Raw genomic sequence first — 21,841 nt, 5'->3', positions numbered from 1 at the left:
CTCCCGACCAATCAGACCCAATTAAACTGTCTTGTATCCATGTGCCAGCGTGTGATTTACGCAGTGGGCATTATCACTTCTCAGGGGCATTATCAAATATTAATACACGGTTACCTGACATGTTTCGTCCAATAGGAATATTAAAACTGTCCCAGGTATTTATGAATGTTGTTTGACAAACAGGTGTAATGCCATTAGCTTTGTGCCAATATGAATGTTCGTATCCATTGTGTATATACTGGTAGGTGTTAATTCATTGACAGAAATACAGAACATACATGCATTGTCTGCTTTTTTTTTCCCTTGACCTTTTGCAATTTATATTGTACTTACATGTATATAACACACCTACATATTTGTGTCAGAGCTGTTCATTTGAACAATGTCGCATGCTTTTTATACACACCTGTATGCTCTTAACTTTCATATTCAAACATTTCTACGTACATGTACAGTATACGCAGCATTCAAGTGCTCATTGTCACAGCATAAATTTTAAAATGGTACATGTACTGTACTTGGTACATAGAGGATTACTTCACATATGGGTGGCTTAGCTTTCTGTTCATGTCACGAACAGTGAAGGATGTGCTGCTGTATTTGGAATCATAAATAATCCCATCAGCACTAATAGGAAAAAATGCAGTCAATGTGCCTGTGCACGTACACGTACGTGTATGGTCTACCGGTGTGTTCCAAACACATACATGTATGCATCTTGTCAAACTGCGTACATGTACATGTACCCTATGATGAGGATCAGCACTTCAGCATACGTGTACTTGTACGTGTAACACGCAGATATTAAGCACTAATACCTTGTTTGGTGCTCTGCATTGTGGAGTATGGCACGTCAGACAGCTTATTCCCAAGTAGAGAGTGTCAACAAAATATTTAGATGCAGTCTTCAGCAGATGAACTGTTCACAGTTTTTAAAAAGAGGGCATTATTTTCTGTTGCAGCATTAAAGATTGGGATGGAATTTGATGTGCGCCTTGCATAAGAGCACCGGTACCTTGCACAATAGAGTACTGGTCAATTACAATAACGCTTTGGTCATAGTGGCTCAACCAATACACATCAAGTTTTAGGTATCCACTGAGATAAAGTAAATTCCACCTCTCATTAATCGCACATCCACAACCAAACAACCCCCGTACACGTACCTTAGGCCCATGTACTATTGAGTACCAAATGGTGATGGCATTTTGAACCAGGAAGTGCAGTGCAAACGAATGGAGTGTGCGCGTGTTGGTTCATGCATTGGTTCTGATGCCTTTCACACACGTAATTGTGCGCGTGATGTAATCACTTCGGCACTCTATAGACACAAGTGGTCTGAGACCCACATGTTTGAGTTTTATCAGAAAAATCACCCCTAGAATTGGGATCAAATGAAGAGATCCTGTCAGAGAAAAGTAGAGGTACTGTTCAGAAATCCCCATCAGTGAAAGTTTTTGTTATCCTATTGATGCACTTGGGTTTAAGACCCATTTTCTGTGTCCATTTCACCATCATGATTTCACTCTGAAAGCAGCTTGTCAGGGGAAAAAAAGCACCTCCAGAATCTGACATATGCGGTAACCCTATCCACTCGCTGATTGATCCATTTCATCCCAATATCCCAGAGTAGACTGAGTTTAGTAGTGAATGCTACCTGGCTCCTAGGATATGAGAACGTGTCACTACAGAGAATCTAGGGCTTTGGCCATTGCTTCTAGTGTGGCGGTAGTGGCAGCTCCTGCATGTAGTGTGTATTAGTTAATTAATGCAATTGTTGTCTCGTGTAATACTTTGCAAAATTTGATTTAATTGCTAAATATTTTGACAATTTCTGTGGAGTATGTAGCTGAATGAACTATTTCAATTTCAATCCTAAATAAATTCCTCTGGAAGAGTGAACAAAATTATAACTTAATGTACTTAATGCTGCCTGTAATGCTTGCCAGAATCACAGCCAGTGCTCAGGTGCTGCAGGAAGGATTGAAAATACTGATTTTGCATTTTCAACAACATTGTCCAGTGTCCATGAACAGCCCTGCACAAAAAGCATCAAACACTTTATGGGAAAAAAAAATATTTAGAGGTCGGACGGACATGATGCTCAAATGCAGACACTCAATCTGTGCATTCTAAATCAATCCAGTTATCCACAGGGCGATGTAGTATTTTGGCAAAGCCTGGAACATTATCCTTGCAAATTGTGTAGAATTGGAATATCAGTCATGCGGATGGGACTTGGTTGGCTTCATATGGCATGCACTTGTGTGCTGGAGCCACAATGATGCAATTACATGTACATGTGGACGTGCGCATATACATGTACATGTACCTGTTCTTGTAGTCATTGCAAACACTTGTTCATGGTTAACAATTACAGTTCATGTGAGTTCATTGTGTACATGGTTAGTTTAACTAGTAAGGTTCACCGTACCTGTGTGGGAGATGTATTTCTGCATGCATAACAAAATTTCCCAAGGGTACATGTACTTGGTGTTGCACGTAATTAAGAAAACAGCTTTGGTATGGGGATCAATAATTGTCACACTGGAAAGCTAGCGAGGCTTAGAGCTTAGGTGACTAGAACTATGCACAATTTTGTGTGATTACCGTTACAAGTTGACAAAGATTGAAAAATCTTCCGGATAGAAACAAGCATACAGTTCATGTACAGTAAGCCTGTGCAGCTTGTGGTCTTTTGGGAACTAGGTACCCATTTTTGTGAAGAACTTTGTACCTCAGTATCCTTAAAATTCAACAAAATAAAACTACTCTCCTGTTGGTACCAGAAAATAGTCTTTTTTTATATGAACAATACTGATTGATGCTGCCAAAGTACCAAAATACCTTCTCACTCAAATTTGATTTAGAAGGCACACTTTGGGTTATTGCTTTATCTCTCCAAGACCCTTAGCTTTGCAACACAAATTAAAGATGAACATTAGAAGATGCTTTGTTGACATATACATGTACATGTATCTGTTGAACACTACCCAAATGAACTCATATGCAAAGCAAAATAAACATTGTAGCCTTTTTTTACCATTACCCGACTCGAAAAGAACAGGACGATGTATTGGCATTTGGCAGTCGGGTACCTGGCACAGGCAAAGTACATGTACAAGTCTGACAGTCTGGGCTCCCCTTTTGTTGTCATCATCTTTGCCGCTTAAGGATTCCCCACAGAGACATTAATCAGTGCTATAATTTGACTACATGTTGCCTCCTCTCCTGATGACAGCTGCAGCATTTATAACTAGAATACTTTTGCACACCTGCCTCTGGTGCCAGACTTTCATGCAGCTGTGTTTTTCAGTTAAATTGATGTCAAATGCAGTTGGGCTTTTAGCAGAATGTGGCAAGTCTACTCCTTCACCAGCATTCATCATCAGAATTACACATTGGAAGTTGTTTTTTTTTCGCCAAGCAATGATCTGCCCCGGAGCAACAGATCCATGCATCTGGCACAGAGTACACGCTCATATATAATTCTCATTAATCTGTAGCGTATGCACAGGGGAACTCGGCACCAGTGGTGTTAATTGAGCCAGTTTGGTATCTCAACAGTGCACGCTCGGAATAAAGTGCATCATACATGTACATGAAGGCCATTAAAGAACATCAATGCATGCATTTAAGGTCATCCCTATCAGCGCAGCTGTATACCGAGGCGATCCACATGCACTGAGCATGTTCAAATTGGTATGATGTCAGAACCTTTGTTCTCAAATGACCTTGCATATTTGAAATACCAAACTGGCTTATTGTCAAGCCAGCCTCTGTTTAAGAGAATGTGTCAGTAGCCTCGGGGTTAATGTTGATACATGTAACTCCGGGTGATAGGGTCGAGGGTTCGAATGCAGTAGCTGGTTACATGGTTACATCTTGTGATTTTGGGCAAGCCACTTTATTCCTGCTTGCCTATCTATGCCCAGCAGTATAAAAGGGTACCTGTGGTCAGTGTTGTAGTCGAGTACTTTCCGAGTACCAAAGTTCTCCGCAAAATGCTGAACTGGGTAAGAGGGAATAAAGCCAGAGTGCACAGGCATTTGATGGTAAATGTGCAAAGGTAAGATTACAAAATAAATGTTAGACTTCAGACACTCCCAGTTGTGTAAAATTTAAGTTTTAAGGAGAAAAGTACTCAGAAAGTACTCGGCCGAGTACTTTCCGTGTACTTTTGTCCTAAAAAGTTAATTTCAATCAAACAGTGATGGTCTGAAGTCAGTATGTTGCTTTGTAATCTTACCTTTATGCGTATACCATCAAATGCCGATGTACTTCAGCTTTGATCCTTCTAACTAGTTAAATATTTGGTAGAGAACTTGGTTCTCAAAAAGTACTCGACTACATCACTGCCTGTGGGGGCAGTGATAGTTATTATGTTTATTTAAGGGAATAAATGTGTGCTTGGCCAGTCTTAAATGCACTGGCTCAGGCCCGAGCCGCAGGTGAGGGCATTATCATTGAACTAACATTTAAGACCGTCCAGGCACATATTTATTCCCATTCATAAATACCTTTTTAGTCAGAGTCATAAGAAGTCAATATATGATGGATTTCAGTGATTTTGGTCTAGAACTTTACTTTCATTTCCCATAGAGCTGTTCCCCCCGAGGAGCTGAGATAAGTGTACTGTCAAGCTGATATTTCTCATTATTTGTCACTGAATAGGTGTACTTGTGGGAAGACCTTACAGAATGAATATGAGTTCATAACTTCCATTGTGGATAGGACTTCTCTGATTTTCTTACGTTCTTGATAAATTACTTCGCGAGGAATCTATCCAGGAGCATTGCTAGAATTTTCCAAAATCTTCCACTGTGCAGGAAACCTTGAATTGGCACAAATTTCCTGTGCACTTCAACCCTGCAAAATGGTGAGAAATCTCTAAGAGGTTAGGGTTAATGACTAACAGGGTTAAACTTCAGAGTGCCGCAGTGTTCATGTACATGTGAAGCCACCTGCATTGATGAAAGCCATAGCTGGTGACTGACAGCACTTCATGTGCTTCCAGCCGCAGTTCGTTGATTCGAACATACATGTAGTTGATGTCTCCTTACTTGGGAGTATCCATTCCTTGGAGCCATGGGATATCATGTGATATTGACCAATTATGCCTCAGGAGAAATTCCTTGGTTAATCAGTAACAATTGCACAATTTGCAAATATCCAAGGAGGAAGATGAAGGGGCTGATATACATGTACAACATATACATGTGCATGTACATGCTAATACATGTATGAGACCGAGTTTGATGTGTCGTCTCAGCACAAAGATAGAAAACAGGTTGTCAAATTTACTGACAGGCACGTATACGTGTATGAGGTTTTGTTCCGATATTGGGTATCTTTGTTTTGTTTCATGTACATCCGGGCTGTGTCCTAAAGATTAGATCAACAAATCTTGACCAAGGTTCCTGAATATGTAGATGTGTTCATGTCGCTTGGGAAATTGTTGACTTTGTGCACACACCTACATTTGTAAGAATGCATGTATTCGCACGTGTACAAATACTTGTTTACTTGTTATGAGGACTACACACATGTGTAGAGACTAGAAGGACCAGATATGTGGTTCTAAATTCCCCATGGCAAGAAATTGTTCCCTGAAGTAGGGAATGCCTACCCTTTCATGTATACTGTATAGTACGCGTACCTTAAAGGTATGGTCTTACATTTGAACTCACATTATGCAAAGTTAATGCTGGCAGGGCAGATTTATTATGTACAGACGTGGACATGTACCAGTACATGTATGTACATATACCGGTAAACATGTGTACAAATATGTAAACCCCACGGTGGGGGGAGTATCATAAATTTATGCCTTGCTTACCTGGGGCTACAGCTGCACTTGTACAGTTTTTGTACTGGTGTATTGTGCAGGTGCATGTATCTCTCCTAATAAGTTCAACAAATGTATATGTAGCTGATTATCCAGCACGTACACGCGTGGTGTCTTTTGAAATGAATTGTGAGCACATATAACCAGTAAACTGGGGCTGAGTCAATTCCAATAATTCACTATTTGAATATTCGACCTTCAATTCGATCAAATACATGTATCTGAATATTCGGACGTACCGACCGGCAGATAATTGATGAACAAACCATGTACAAAAATCAGTTGCAGTGACGCACACAATTGTACATTGTAATCACTGTGATACTTTCTCACATCGAGGAGTATGTCAAGCCACAATTTAGCGAGATTTTAGAGACAAACAATACCTCTTGTCCTGTTGAAAATGTGTATTCCTTTTAAGTTTATTAATGAATAATTTACTTTTAGAATGTCATAAGATTTCTGTTGCTTTTCATTTGAATCTGCTTGAAACAAGCCTCCATAGTGCAATTTTTCTCGTTTAAAACAAAAGAAAATGCTCTCTTCTATTTCATGAACTTTGCATTCAAATATTCAAATTCGGAAAATACTATTCAAATATTTGATAATTGATCGAATATTCAGATATTTGGAACAGCCTTACAGTAAACCACCCACAGGATAACTCCGTGTATATTGATTGAATCAAATATGGGAGCTGAAAATAGGATTTAACAATAATACCATACATATGCACGTGAATAATAAATCAATGTTCTGTACATGCATGTAATTGTAACATGACCTGGCATACAGGATGCGTTTGAACCATGTGTTCATTTGCCAGAATCTTGCTTTGCAAAAACACAACTGCTTACAATCCAAGCTGCTGTGATATTACCATTTGCTTTTGACTGGTCCCCAGATTTCTCTGTGTGGTATGTAAATTTGCCGTGCGGTTAAATCCTGCCAAGTACAGGTACATTTAGGTCCTGCATAGTCCACCCAGCTATATTGTGCCAATATTGGTCCAACCTTAATCAATCCCCTGCAGTTATATCCCTTTAACCATACTGGATGCCTTGATGCGCTATTAATTGGCAACCCGGAACAATCCCCTCCCCCCCATGGTTTCATTAAGCAGTTGCTGCAACCACCCGCCCCCCCCCACCAGTCATTCAACAAGCTTCGCTTGCTCTCTCGCGAGCCTCGGCAAAAAAGAATTTCCCTTGTACAGCACGGGAGGCTTGCAGTTCTGACGATGAACTCGGGATCAAATCAGTTTTACCGAGTCTGCAGATGGGCATGGCATGTGGGGGCATTGATTGTATTACTGAAATACTTCACCAAACAGGAAGAGGAAATTTTAAATGAGTCCATTTTCACTTCCCAGTTACGAGTACATGTACAAAATTCCCTGTATGGATATATACATGTACATATACATCCACACAAATTGTCTAGAAGATGTCTTGTTTGTCAACTGGCCAATGTGCTCGATGTGACAAACTCTGTATTGGTCTGTAAGCAGACATTTTTTGTTTGTTTGTCGCAGTTTGAGTAAAAATCAAGTCACTGTTCTTCAGGAATTGCCTTGGGAAATGTGTTCGTAATTTTTCAATCATTTTGAAGTCGCTGTCGGTGCTGAACCATTAATCAAGTTGAGCAGGCTTCCATATACTGTATGTATAATAGATGTACACTGTATATGTGTACATCTATGTGCTATGAATTGTGATAGCAATTTTTAAAAAATATTGTCCAACACAAGGTGAAGGGGCCATTCAGGTTGCAGGCTACCGTGCATAGGACAGGAGAAGGCAGGAATCATGGGGACAGAAGACACTTTTTCCTATTTCACATGAATTGTACATGTGCATCCAGTAGGGAACAACTGTTCATTAGTTTTAGTTCTACATGTAATTTATTTCCAAGAGTGTGTGAAGATGCCCATGTAATGAAGTCTTGTATAAGACCAATCGGGGAGTAAAAAGTGAACATCGAGGGATGTGTTCTTGCTGCGCTCAATCCATGTGCTGTAAGGAGCCCTCCCTGTGTCAACAAGAGAGGGAAATCGTTTAAAGTGTGACTGCAGTGAGTTTTTCTCATGCAATTTTTTTCTGTATTAACTTGATGTTCTTCATGTATGAAAAATATCTGACATTTCCTGTCAGGTAAAATGCATGAAAAAGTGCAATTTTTTAAACATTTGAAATTATCGATGCTCTTTACTGGACAATTGGGGGTGCTGTTGCTGTAATGTTATGCAGGGAAGACTTGGTTCAGAGGATGGGTTTTGCTGTTCAACTTGTGAACCAAGAATTTACTTAATGAAAATATTTCTGAGAGAGGATTGCTTACATGCTTATTGCATGTACTAATACAATAATGATTCACCGAAGGAAAGAAAATTTAGGCCAGCAAAATCTTAAAAAAAAGAACAAAAAACAACAAAAAAAGAAGAAACATGAGATTTTCTTGCGCACACCAATTTTGTAGGTAGGTTTATAGGTTTTCTTTCAGTGATGGTATTACAGTTTTTCTCATAAATATGGAGAAATAATCATCAAATAAAATCCCAAATGGCAGCAAAATACCCTTTAAATAGTAAGGCAAAATTTGAAAAGGAGGTGAAATAAGGCAAAAGGAGCATTTGGAGGTTTTTGTTCAGAACACTCCAGTGCAGAGACCCTTCAAAGGAAATGTCTATGGTTTCTGCATGTACAGTAATTGATGTGCAGACAGGTGCATTTGTGTTTGGTTTACTCTTATTATGACAGATTTAGGTTTTGTGTCAAAAAAAACCTTTTTGAAATCCATGTTTGAGCTCACATAATCTGCCTTGACAGATATCAAAATGCATGCATTACGCATGGCTGAATAATCACAGTTCACAGTTGGCTGAATTTGTGTGGTTTTGAGTTCCTTGACCGAACCTTAACAGATATGGAAGATGCGCATACAACCAAGCTAAACACGGACGATGACAGGGACTCGGCGTTCTTTGCCGTCTACGATGGACATGGGGGTAAGTCATCATCTTATCCTCTCCTTCATCTGCCCCTTCCCTCCACCACCGCCCTCGCCTGTGTTTTGTATGAAAACAGTCGCGTAATGCACTGGATTCGTGTCAACACGATCTGTACAAAAGGAGAGACAAAAAGTTTGGTTGAAGGAGCATGTTTCTTTGCCCATGATAAATTTTGCCATCACAGTGTGTGTACTCATGCGAATAGGGGGGTGCAAAGTACACGAGATAAACCTTAAGCAAATTTTAATCTTTTCTTTCCAATCTCCTTCCTAGACATCCACCTACACATATAAACATTCACTGCGTACGGCACCTTCACATGTACATGCTGCTATTGTGTGTACTGAGAATTACTCCGGATATTTAGCTATTTTCTTTTAAATGCATGGCTCCATGACACCACAAAAGTCAAAGTACAAGATTTATTATCATTTTCTCTAATATATGTTGTATTTAATGTATCCACAATAGTTATCAATGCTCGATATAAAAGGGAAATTGTGACAAGTAATGTATCCGAAATTGTAGATTTCCCCCAAATTTCACCCTTTTTGTACGTATTTTAAAACCACATAAATTCATCCTGAAATTTTAAACTGTGGAACTGCCAAGGATTAGTGCTTCATTTCGTCTTGATATTTAAAGTGCTGCATGTAAGTGTACCCAGAAGTGTGATCAGTACATAATTGCATAAAAATTTTATTTGATGTAAAGAAATGTGGGTTACTGGGTTATTCGTTATTATTTTAATAGGCTGCGTGGATCCATGTTGAAAGTTCATTTGTAAGAACATGTACCGGTACATGCAGCTCCTCGATTCCTCTCCTGCCTACAATTCTTGATCACTGACTCCTCCGACTGGTAGCGGTGATTGAATATTAGCTCGTTTTGAATGCAGAATATCCGTCTGTTTCATTTAGCTGTGGACTGCGCCAAACAGTGTGTCATTTGCCTTCAGATGTAAGCACCAACACAAATCGTCTGCCCTTCAGAATTGTCTGCCTCACCAGCCCCTAAAGCCATAGTTTATATTTGGAAATTGACCTGCATAGACTTACGGCTGGTGTTGTTTGGTACATTTGATCGGTATTACCGTACTTACTAACGAGAAAGATAGATACATACATGTACCGGTACAAGACTGGGAGCAGTGGAAAGCACTTACTTTCTAGTGCCTGCGATTTTCAGACTTGTTCACTTGACATAAGGGTTGCGGAAATATAATGATGATTAGCTTCATGGCCATAAATCCGCATAGATTACTCTGTCTAGGGGAACCGAGCTTGCCCAGACAACCTGGCCGCATATGCTCTGTGGTGGAGTGTGTGTGGGTTTCACGAGTGCCTGAATTATCCCCATGATAATGATGGATCGCAAAGCTGTTAGTGTAGTAGCCACTTTGTAACTGTCAGGAGGTATTTTTGAAACAGTCGACTGTTTCAAAAATACCTGTCGAGGGACTGCAGTCCCTCGACAGACGCTGCTCGTGTGTTCTTCCTCCCAGATGTCAGGCCGTGGTGAAGATCTATCCAATATGTATGATGGTTACAAGTCAATAAAGACAGGATACATGCAGCCAAAAATAGGCACTTAAGTCAGTTATAAGTACATGTGCAAACCTTCTTTCTTGTACACATTGACATGTACATGCACATGTAGCTGTACCCTACTATAAGGACATACATGTACATGCACCAGTAGCATGTACATGTACATGATGTACTGGATAGCATTGTGCTCGTACATGTAATAAGAAGGAAATTGTGAGCCATCCAAGGGGAGTGAAGACAAGGGCGAAAGGAAATACATGTAGAAGTTTGCTTTTGATGGGTCTGCGCAAAAGTATTTTGCAATGTACCCGTACATGTACATTGTACATGTGAAAATGTCCCCACTTACTGGATGTTTTGGTTTGATTATATACATTTTCGTTCTCTTTTTGTCATTTCCCACAATGGTATAATTTTTTTCATGGGCTTTGCTGTTGTACATTTCGGTGACAGTACAGACACTTGGTTGTATTGTCTAGTAGCACTTATAGTGTAAGAACAGAACTTATTAATGTGGCACATTGACACAGTTTTTATTGTGAGAAACACCAGTTAAAATTTGGTCAGACACTTGATATGAAAAACACCAACATGTCTGGTTTTTGCGTGCAAAGCTTGAAAAAACCTGTCACAGGTGAAAAGAATATTGAAGAAAATGAAATGTATCAAAACCCCCCTGGAGAAATGCAATTTCAAAAGATGTTACCCCAGTACGTGGCCATGCATTTTAACTTACGCTCCTTTTCCTATGTAACGTGCACATGCACATTGTACTCTTCGAGTGTGTACACAAGCACAGTACTGTGTCTGTGCAATTGTCTAATGCAAAATATTGTGTACAGATTCCAGCTGATCTAACCGTACGTCAATATCATGACAACACACTTTTGCTAGAGACTGATTGTGGGACCTGCCCACCGTAACAAGATGATTTATTTAGGATGTCGTGCGTAATTTCTCCATCCATTTGTCCAATCAGTCAAAGTGACATGTGAAATTGCTCTCGCGGTGCAAGCATGAACATACAGCAACCTGATGACAACACTGCTGGTTGAGTAAAAATCTTTGAATATTTCCATAATTTAATCTTTAAATATTTGACTTGATCTGCAGTAACTTCAAGGCTTTTGATTCTCACATGTATTTTATTGAAAATATTGACAATGTCTTATTTGGATTTGGTCATGGCAGGGGCCAAAGTTGCACAGTATGCTGGTCAGCACCTCCACACAAAACTGACCAATCAGGCATCGTATAAGAAGGGCGACATTGCTGACAGCATCAAGAAAGCCTTTTTGTTATTGGACGAGGATATGCTTAGTGGTAAGTCCGTGCAATTCCACGTAATTTCACCATTTCTTTTTTTCTGACAAGGGAGTTCAATGTTTGCAGGAGTCATTGTTTATAAACTACAAATGGTTACAACAGATAAGCCTTTAAACATGAACTTGCTCAAATGATGACAAAAAGTGGCTTGAAGTAAGAAAGTAATTTTACAAATCAGCCAATTTGTTTTTGTTTTTTTATGCAGATGAGACAATGAAAGACGAACTTGCGGGCACAACAGCTCTGATTGTGGTTGTAAAAAATGGAAAAATATATTGTGTAAGTACAAACACCTTTCTGTTCATCGCACATCTTGACGCAAAGAGATGTATAGAAACTTCACTCCATATTTGCCTGTTTGATTGACCCAGGGAAATGTTGGAGACTCCAGGGCGGTAGCTAGTGTCAGTGGTCATGCTCAGGCATTGTCACATGATCACAAACCAGGCAATGAGGAGGAAACTAAGAGAATTATAGCCGCTGGAGGATGGGTGGAATTCAACAGAGTCAATGGTAGGTACAGTTGCTGTGTTTTAAAAATTCGCTTCCTGATTTTTTTTTTCTTTTCAAAGGTAGTGTACACCATTGGTAAAATCGCCCAAATAGGACTACCGTAAAATCCTGAAATATCTTACTTGAAAGAAAGTACGTAACAGCCTCAATCGGTCTGTGTAGTATTTCTGCCCAGAATGCTGTAGTTTTTGAGGAAATAGAAATTTTGTTCTCTTGTTTACGACGGTCGCAACCATCATATAAAGAGTTCATTTCATTTCACATTCTTTAACAGGTGACAATTTTCTTGTGTAGTGTTGGTAGATATTGTGGGAGTCTCCGTTAATTAACGGGTAAATCTAAAAGCAGCTAATAATAGACTGACAGAAATTCACCAAAAGCATTGAAAATTGAAGTTATATGAAGATGAGTGTAAGGTGTAAAGTAAAAAATAAATTGAATGAGTATGAAGTTGAATTTTATTTAAGGATAGGATTTGTTTAACTGAAAACTTTGCAAATTCAAAATCACCCCTAGAGCATAATGGTAAAATCCAAATGTTGAAGGGATTTTCGTGAACGAAAAGTATGATTTCCACAGGTTAAACCTCTACCTCCCATGTTTCAAGACATAGTTTCATCTTTGCTTGTAATTATTTGCGAATCAACTGAGAATGGAGTTTTTTAAGACTTTCACTGACGTGTAAACTCATGTGAAAATGCAGTCGTTAAGCACGACAGCACACGTGCATTAGCATATAGGCATAGTTGTTTCGGTGTCACGGGCACAAGTCGACTGTGCTCCTGGATGATTTTTTCGTGAATCCGCAATGCTACATTGTTGAGGAGGCGCATTATTCCAAGGTTAAATTCACTGATTACTCCTAACCGTTGAAAACTGCTCCTTTTTTAAGAGAATGAGAACCTGTCATGCCTATTTCCCACCCTGACCCCGCGGATATTGTTCACTTACTACGAACACCCCGTAATCCATAGATTTTATGCAAGATAAATTACAAAATCTTTGATTTCACAATGTTTTTCTCAATTTTTAACAAAGCAGTTGATTCAAACATAAAACAAGTTGGTGGAATGTAAGTTGTCAGGAATATTATACACCGTAATCAGTCCCAAAACCAATGGTGTTCACTACCTTTAAAAGCTGACAAAATCTATGAAAGTAAAAGTTACATGTATGTGTTGTCATTGTAGTTTCTCTAGATTGACGGCAACTTTGACATCGACATGAATTAGTTAATATGTATTCTCCAGATTTTTCGCTTTTTCATGTATCCCTGGATCAGTCTAAAAATTTACAGGTTTGCTTATTACGGGTCAAGATACGGGCAGCCCTCCCTTTGGGGAAAAATGCTACTTATGTGAATATAGACTTTCACTTTGGTTTCCAGAATTAACATTGAATGACTTTAATGTGAACATTTTGTTCCCTAAGAGTTTCCATCATGTTGTGTATATCATGTTTTGCTATAATGGAGTTATTTGACTCTTGATGTTCGACAGGCAATTTGGCACTCTCAAGAGCATTAGGAGATTTCGTCTTCAAGAGGAATGAAAGCAAACCGGCAGAAGAACAGATTGTTATAGGTGAGATTGTGGCTTGTGAATGATCCACTGTTAAGACCAGTCTGTACATGTACCTTGGGCCAGCATGCAAGCAAAGCAGATTTGGCATCATAAAACATTTGCAGCGTAATTTGCTGAGTTGAAACATGTTCACCTCTTGCATATTCGCAGCAGGAGTATTTGAGCCGACGTCATAAGTTTGGATTTGCATTCACTTGTGCACCAAGTATGAACCCTTAGCACTAGCCCAGTGGCCAAATAGCATTTGAGCAGACTGAACTGCTTCTTTTATTATTTCAGGTTTTGCCCTTACGCGACGTATATTTATCAGTCTGAGTATACAGTGTTCTTAAATGTACGTCGGGAAAGGGCAAAACCCATAATTAAAATTAACATCTCCCGGATGCAAAGTACATCTTGATAATAGTTTGCAAAACCCGCTGCTACACCTGCCTCGGACCGGCCAGCCAACCATGACAAGCTTGATGGTCGAGTGGTTAAGACATCTGCACTTGTATTAAGCAGGAGGTCGTGGGTTTGAGTCCCACCCTAGTAAGCTTGTGAATTTTTTCACAAGCTCTCGGACAAGCACGGAGTATTCAGTGTTCATACGTCGGGCAAGGGTGAAACCCCTAATTGAAATTAACATCTCCCCGATGCACCGTACATCTTGATGAACTGCTTTTTCAAATGTATTTCTTCGAGGCAGCCCAAATTAAGCAATAAGAATCGGGCAGTCTCTTTTGTCATGCAGAAAGTGTACAAAGTGTCCAGTGACTGGTTACTTCAATGGTTGTGGTAGGCATTAGGAAATTGGTTTGTGAAATAACACCACAGGGAAGGTGAACCAAACCTGTATTTTTAATTCTTTGTTATTGAGATGGATGCGCAACACACTCGCAAAACAAAAGGAAAAACTTTACATCAGGGCTGTGAAGTTAAAAGATTTGTTAATTTCACTTAAGGTGTTACAAAGATACCAGTCAACTTTGAGAAGCCATGATTTGAATTTGGTAGCTGCTAACATTGCAATTACATTTTTAACACTGCGAGAAAACTATGTGGTTGTTGGATGCTGGCTGAATGAGTAGAGAGTGTCATACCAAATGCTGTACGGCTCTTAAAATGATCCAAGATGAGAAAAAGGCAGGTGTGGAGGCCAGTAACTGTGGTTATTTGGGGGAGATGATGTGTTAACTTGACTCTTGAACGAGCGTTAAACAAGCAGATAGGAATGCCAATGGGTACCTACTGGTACCTGTACTTGAGTTTCTGAAGGGATAGACATAGCAATTGTAGCATACTCATTGAGGATACAGCAAATACAATTTACTTTTTTGGTTTGGTCTTAGGTAGATTTATGTCTTTCCTGTGTGCTTATACTGCATGGTCTATAACAATATGCAGTCCAGTGTTCAAACAATTCTTTCTGTAGCACATAGGAAAACAGCATTTGTATAGAATAATTGATGGCTTTATAAATCCATGAAAAGAAGTATTAAATGTAAATTTATGAACCTATTTGAATTTTTATAAAAAATGTCTTAATTTCCATTCCATTTTTGGGGGGGTTGTGTTTGTTTTTTAGAAATGTTTCCATTTTATTTATTTTTAAAATCAGCGGTGCCCGATGTGACAGTAAACGATATTCGGCCAGACCATGAGTTCTTAGTGCTGGCGTGCGACGGCATCTGGGATGTACTGACCAATCAGGAGGTGGTAGACTTCATCAGGTCAAGAATAGCCAGTAAAATGGAACCCGAAAAGGTACAGGTCATCTGTCGAGGATCATCCACTAATACTGCCTCTTAGTTTTAGGTCAGAACCCTTGTGTTGAAGTGGCACTGTCATTGCTTTCCCAGCTGTGACCAAGGTTCGAATTCAATCCGAAGCCGACGTGCAGATTTGGTTCTCAGTCCCAGCCTAAATCTGTGCATCGTGCAGTCAAGGGTATCCTCCCTTCTTTGCCAAGAACTGATCAGTTGTTTCTTTTGTTTTTTGTTTCCAAAACCTCTGTCTGCAGTTGTCTCTTGACTTTCAGAGCCAAGCTTGCTCTTTTGTTAAAACCTTGACTTCGTTGCAAGTAACCTTTAGCCAAAAATAAAACTGAGTGCAGGGACTCCTGCACCGTTCATTTAAGTTCGCATGGACTGATCAATCACTGGACAATTTCAGATCTGTTTGGCAGAATATACCATTTAGCAAAGTTGTGTGCTGAGTACAAATTAACTGGGAACCAGTCACAGGAAGCTAAAAATGTATGAAATATTGGCCGGTAACCTCCTTCTCTAAAGAAATAATATCTGCTTGTTAGTACAAATGTAAACTGCGCTGTGAAAATGAATTAGAAGTCATCAAGGCCACTTTAATTTGTATTTGAAAGAGCAAATTGAGCCCTTTTGTTTTGATGTATCACTTAGCCTGATGAAAGTTTTATTTACATACAGCAAGATTTATTTCAAGGCCTATTCTGCAAGATTCATTTCAAGACCTGTAAATTCATTTCAAGGAGCTATGGAGGACGAAAAGTGGCCATCTGCTTTTCTGCTATCAGAATGGTAGAAAAGCAGATTTTATGTTCTGGTAACATGCAATATCGACTTTTCTACTTTTCTGCCACCTCAAAAAGCAGAACGAATATTGTTTGGTTATGCATTTTTCTATTTTTGTGCTTTTCTGCTTCAAGAAAAGCAGATTTTAGTTTTTCTTCATTTGCTGGCGGCCGAAAAGCGGCCATCTGTTTTTCTGCTTTCGAGCAGGCAGAAATTTGGATCAACATTTTGACGACAACCGTGAATTCAACTTTTCTGCTTTTTTGATACCGGAAAAGCAGATTTTACATAGGTGGCCGAAAAGTGGCCATCTGCTTTTCTGTCCTCAATGGGAAGTGAATGGAGTCATGAACCGGTAGGTTACGACCATTTCCGTTTTGGGGGAGTGAAGAGGTATGGAAAGCAGTACGTAACCATGCTCTCTAGGGACCTATCCCATACTGCAATATCAGTGTCTCTGTGAGGCAGAGAAAACAGCATCTCAAAGGAAATACAGTTTTACAAGTATCATCAAGCTTGCTTGGGCCAAGGAAAACGTGTGAATCTTTCATCATAAAAGATAGGGTGGACTGTAATTGTTAGTTTATACGTCTTCAATATCCAAGAAAGGAAATGGTCATAACCTTAAGTTCACGACCCCGTTCATGGCCCTTGGAAGGCAGAAAAGCAGATGGCCACTTTTCGGCCACCTATGTAAAAACTGCTTTTCCGGTATCAAAAAAGCAGAAAAGTTGAATTCACGGTTGTCGTCAAAATGTTGATTCAAACTATCTGCCTGCTTGAAAGCAGAAAAACAGATGGCCGCTTTTCGGCCGCCAGCAAATGAAGAAAAAGTAAAATCTGCTTTTCTTGAAGCAAAAAAGCAGAAAAATAGAAAAATGCATAACCAAACAATGTTCGTTCTTCTTTTTGAGGTGGCAGAAAAGTAGAAAAGCCGAAATTGCATGTTACCAGAAGATAAAATCTGCTTTTCTACCATTCTGATAGCAGAAAAGCAGATGGCCACTTTTCGTCCTCCATACAAGGACCCCTCCAATTTGTTTTGAAAATATTGAGAGAAGGCAATTGTCTTGGTCTGTTTAATTTCCCTCCCTTCCAAAAGTGTGTGAAAAGCTTCAAAAATATAACTTAGTCCTCAGAAAGGTCATCAAAGGTGACTTGAAAAAATTTCCAAAATTTTTTAGCCTCCCAAAACAAATGCACCCCTCATCGAAAATGTGGTTCTGGATTAGCCCTTGTGACTGAATTTAACCAAGCAGGTCACAAATGTCTGTGCTTAACAGCTAGATAAAATTGACCTCAGGTTTTTGTAACATGGGGGGTCTTCATAAATTGACGAACTTCACTGAGGACAAAGAATTTCTCTTTGCTGTCGAATTGCCGTTTAGTCCATACCTCCCCTGAAAATAGGAAGACTGATAACTAGCCTTCTTTCTGTCTGTCTACTGCCATGAAGATCTGTGAGGATCTGATGACGAGGTGCTTGGCACCCGACTGCCAGATGGGGGGTCTTGGCTGCGACAACATGACAGTGGTTCTGGTGACCTTTCTTCAAGAAGAGACATACATGGAGCTGGCTGTGCGATGTGCCAAGCCCCGGCCCGACAAGCCCCCATGGGAAGGGGAGGAGGCCAATGTATGAAAGCAGGGCTGGCGGGACGGAGGCGTTGATGTACAGAATTGTGAATACGTGAGTATCAAGATTTTGGTCCGCTTTCTCCGTAGTTGTATACTACAGTGGGTACGATTTGAAGCTTTGCATGGTGGAGGTGTGACTGGTCAGGTTTGCAGTGATATCATGTGAGCAGAATCCCTCCTCTGGGAAGATGTATGGTCTTGGTAAAAACTGGTGGCTTGAAGTCAGTGCTTTGACCAATATGCCCTGGCTGTCTTCAGAACGATTACAGTGTGGACCCATACCATCAGTTTATCAGAAGCACACTTCTTCCAAGGAGAGATTATTCTTAGATGGTGTTAATACAAGCTCAACCAGTTATTGTAGGAGAGGGTTGTGAATATCCTGAGAATTTTGAAAAAGTCCTTGATTTTTAATCTACTTAAAAGGGAAAGTGCTCGGAATTTTTCTTTTTGCTTAACGGATTGTAAATCTTCAGTGACTGGGAATATCTAGTATTCAGCAATAGAGGGCTCACTTTCATGCTTTATGGTCTCACCAATCTCTGTGTTGAAAATAAATCTGAACAGGCCATTGGCTGTTGGAAGTGAATTTATTGTCTTTGTTATGACCAGTCCATGGACAGTGTCTTTGCAATGATTTCTTCAATGATAGGTTAACTCCTTCTGCAGATTCAAAGGGAAGGATTGGGAACCAGTGTATCACTTCACTTGTTTGTATAGCTTTGAATGGCCCATGAGCTATCTGGAATTTTTACACTGAGATCAATTAATTGGGGATGCTTTATTTTCTCACATAGGTCCTGTCATTCCCAGTGTTTCATGCTTTAAATTTTATGAGATACTTTCTCTTTTCTAATTGTGTTTTCAGGCTGTGCTCAACTGAATGTTACAATTTTGGACTTCATCTTATTACAGGATCGCTAAATGATATACTAGCTTCCTGGAGACAAGATCTTACAAAAAAGAGGGAAAAACCTAATGTGTTCTGGCTTGTCAAGTCATACTCTTGGAGTATTTTGGGGTGGTGTGATGTGAACATCGGTGTTGGAAACTCTGAATGGATCCTTCCAGAACGTCAGTGAAGGTGTGAAAAAAAAAGTTGTTGAACCCTGCTTCAAGTTTCCTCCCTAGTCTTGCCTCTCCTGCAAAATTCAGAAATGAGAAAAAAAATGACTTCCCTACGCATCGTCGTCCTTCGAATGGTCTTGTTCTTGTAGGTACAGTAGTCAGCAATAAATGCAGTACTGAGAGATTGTGAATATTTTAGTAAATCAAAATCAGAGGACAATGTGACTAGATTGTATACTATGAGTTTGAAACAAAGTGACAGTTGTGTCAGGTGATTTGGGGGGGGCTAGGTTTGTTTTAGATTTACAGGAATTGTTAGGTAATGTGTCATACTGTGTGTAACTGCATTCGTGTTACTGTCCTACATGCTCTCGTCAACAGGGTGTAGGGAGTATTTAGCCAGACCAAGTACATGTGTTTAACAGTATGCTAATTTGGGAAGCGCCTTCAGTCAGCCTGAAATATAGGCACTCAGAAGATGGCAGGTGTATTTGACGATATTTTAATTTGGGACAGTGTCTTCAATCAGCCTGAAATGTACGTACACAGAAGATGGTAGATTTATTTGATGATATAATCATTTGGGACAGCGTCTTGTATTAGCCTGAAACGTAGATACCCTGAAGATGGCTTTATTTTTCTGGTTTTAATACAGTTATAATCATACCTTGATGCTATGAAAAATCCAAACTAATGAAGCCTTTATATTCAGAAAAGGAGACCATAGTTATAATTTGTTAAAGTTCTTGTTTCGTCTGCTTTTAGTTATTCAGAAATCTTTGTTTACTCTCTGTCTCTCTGAATGAATCAGAGATAATTGCAACGAAATTACATGTATGCCTGTGTGTATTAATATTAAATCTCTGTAATTAGTAACATTCAATAGACATACATGTGTATCCACGAGACAACAAGTGGTGTATTTGCTGAGTACAGTCTAAAATGTTAAAAGTTAATTGAGAAAAAATAAAAGATACAAATTCAATATTGACTGCGGACGTACGGGCATGTATATATTGTAATTAAACCATGAAATGTAATTTAGCAAAGATGCAGACAACTCTGAGTGTTGCAGCAAACATGATCGGACTTCAAGAAGACTTTGTCACCTCCCATAGGAAAGATGGGGGCGTGGTCTTTTGAATTTCTGCTTCCAACTTAAACTTGTGTACAGTTGGCAATCTGGGCATTCTTGACAAGAACCATTAATTTGTACCAGTTCCAGTATATTTTTCTGGCCTCCTTTTGTGGGGGAGAGAAGTATGCAATTTGAAATTTTCAGCAGTAATTGCAACAGTCTTAGCATTTGAGGAATTGTGTCTGGAAATTAAAAATGCCACTTGAGAACCAGTCTGTACTTTGTCTAGTTTTCATTTTTGTTTTTAAAATACACTGTGAAAAACTGAGAGTTATGTCACATCCTGTAAGTACCTGTAGATTCTTCAACAAGTGGAATTTGAATTGTAAAGTTTTAAAACAGTTTGTTAAATTGTACAGGACTAAAAACAAGAAAATTGTTGAAAGGCATGATGTCAGTTGAAGTGATTAAAACGTGTGCTTTCAGGCAAAAACATATATTGCACTTTCTGTTGCATCGTATATGACTGCATTGTCGTAGTTTACCTTTTTCGGCAGTCCCGATTATACAGTAACATTTGTTGTGATTGAATCTATTTTATTCCAAAGATTTTGTTGACTGAATCCACTCTGTGCAGGAGTAAGAGATGACTGCATGTGTGTACAGGTTCATGGTATTTGATCATGGGCGTAAATCCTGAGGCAGATGGGGGTATGTTTTGCCCCTCACTTTTAAGGGGGGTGGATGGGATATTGAACATGTTGAATCATCTTTCACTTTTTCGTGGTGAGCAAAAGAACGGGGATTGTGAAGCATTTTTTTGACTTCCCAAGGACTAAAATATATTCAGTATCACTCAAAAAGGGAAACGATAAAAAGAGCCACTAATATGCTGTTCTGATGCAAGAGTTTGCATGAATGCAATACATATTAACAGGTGGATATCTGTATCACAGCCCCCTTTCCAAATTTCCATGGCTGGGCAAGTCGTCCAGTCTGCTAAAATTCTTTCCACCTATGGACTGCTATGGACTTTTTTTTTTCAATTTTTCTGCAAATTTATACTGGTTTTCAATGTACGAAAATGTTTTGACATGCCTTTTGATGAAATACTTTGGAAAGTGCAGTTTTTTCAAACATTAAAATTGCCATGCTTTCCTGGACTATTGAGGGCAGGTTTTTTTCTGGAGTGGGGTGGGGGTAAGTCATGCATTTTTTGTTTTTGTTATTTGTTTTTCAGGCAAAAGAGTGATAAATTCCATCCCCTTTGATCTTTATCTTTCACTTTCCCTACTTCAAACTTTTTAGGTGGGGGAAGGTCTTCCCTCCTCACAACCTGCATGACTGCCCTACCTACAATGCTAGGATTGTCAACATAGGGGGAGAGCAGGGAACTGACTGATGTGGTAGAGGATTGCCAATCTTGTTTTTTTTTTCTTGAAATAGACCAGCGGAGTGACGGGGAGTTGCATGCCCCCCATGAAAAATCATTGTCCTTAGTCACCCCCTCACTTGATGTGATCATGATTATGTACATGTATATGTCCAACATCTAGTCAGCCCCCCACTTTAGCTTGAAGCCCCCTGCTCCCCCCGACCCTCGCTCAGAATCCTGGAAATGCTGCAAAATTAGGCTTTGTTTTCTCCAATGGGGGGCTATGTCACTGATCGTAGTACAATAATATCTTGCTCCATC

The 21,841-nt window shown here is 39.5% G+C and overlaps 1 protein-coding gene across 3 annotated transcripts in view; it reads left to right on the top strand.

Moving 5' to 3' along the window:
* LOC110979794 (putative protein phosphatase 2C T23F11.1) overlaps nucleotides 1–20,642 on the top strand; it is a 39,396-nt gene extending 18,754 nt beyond the window's left edge. For 2 of the 3 annotated variants that reach the window (XM_022235856.2, XM_087131043.1), the window contains exons 3-10: nucleotides 8,772–8,855; nucleotides 11,600–11,731; nucleotides 11,940–12,013; nucleotides 12,106–12,247; nucleotides 13,747–13,830; nucleotides 15,431–15,576; nucleotides 17,818–18,051; nucleotides 18,915–20,642. In XM_022235856.2, coding sequence (XP_022091548.1) covers nucleotides 8,772–8,855; nucleotides 11,600–11,731; nucleotides 11,940–12,013; nucleotides 12,106–12,247; nucleotides 13,747–13,830; nucleotides 15,431–15,576; nucleotides 17,818–18,003 — 848 coding nt within the window. In that variant the 3' untranslated portion in view covers nucleotides 18,004–18,051; nucleotides 18,915–20,642. Of the gene's footprint in view, nucleotides 1–8,771; nucleotides 8,856–11,599; nucleotides 11,732–11,939; nucleotides 12,014–12,105; nucleotides 12,248–13,746; nucleotides 13,831–15,430; nucleotides 15,577–17,817; nucleotides 18,052–18,867 lie in introns of all 3 variants that reach the window. The other variant, XM_022235857.2, reaches the window with a different exon arrangement.
* Nucleotides 20,643–21,841: the final 1,199 nt, after the last annotated feature.

This window comes from Acanthaster planci, linkage group LG02, assembly GCF_054643075.1.
Source record: "Acanthaster planci isolate LZ-2023a linkage group LG02, COTS_SCS, whole genome shotgun sequence".
In the NCBI taxonomy this organism is placed as follows: Eukaryota; Metazoa; Echinodermata; class Asteroidea; order Valvatida; family Acanthasteridae; genus Acanthaster; species Acanthaster planci.
Note: the sequence above shows the minus strand (reverse complement) of the source record. Positions and strands in the feature narration are given on the sequence as shown.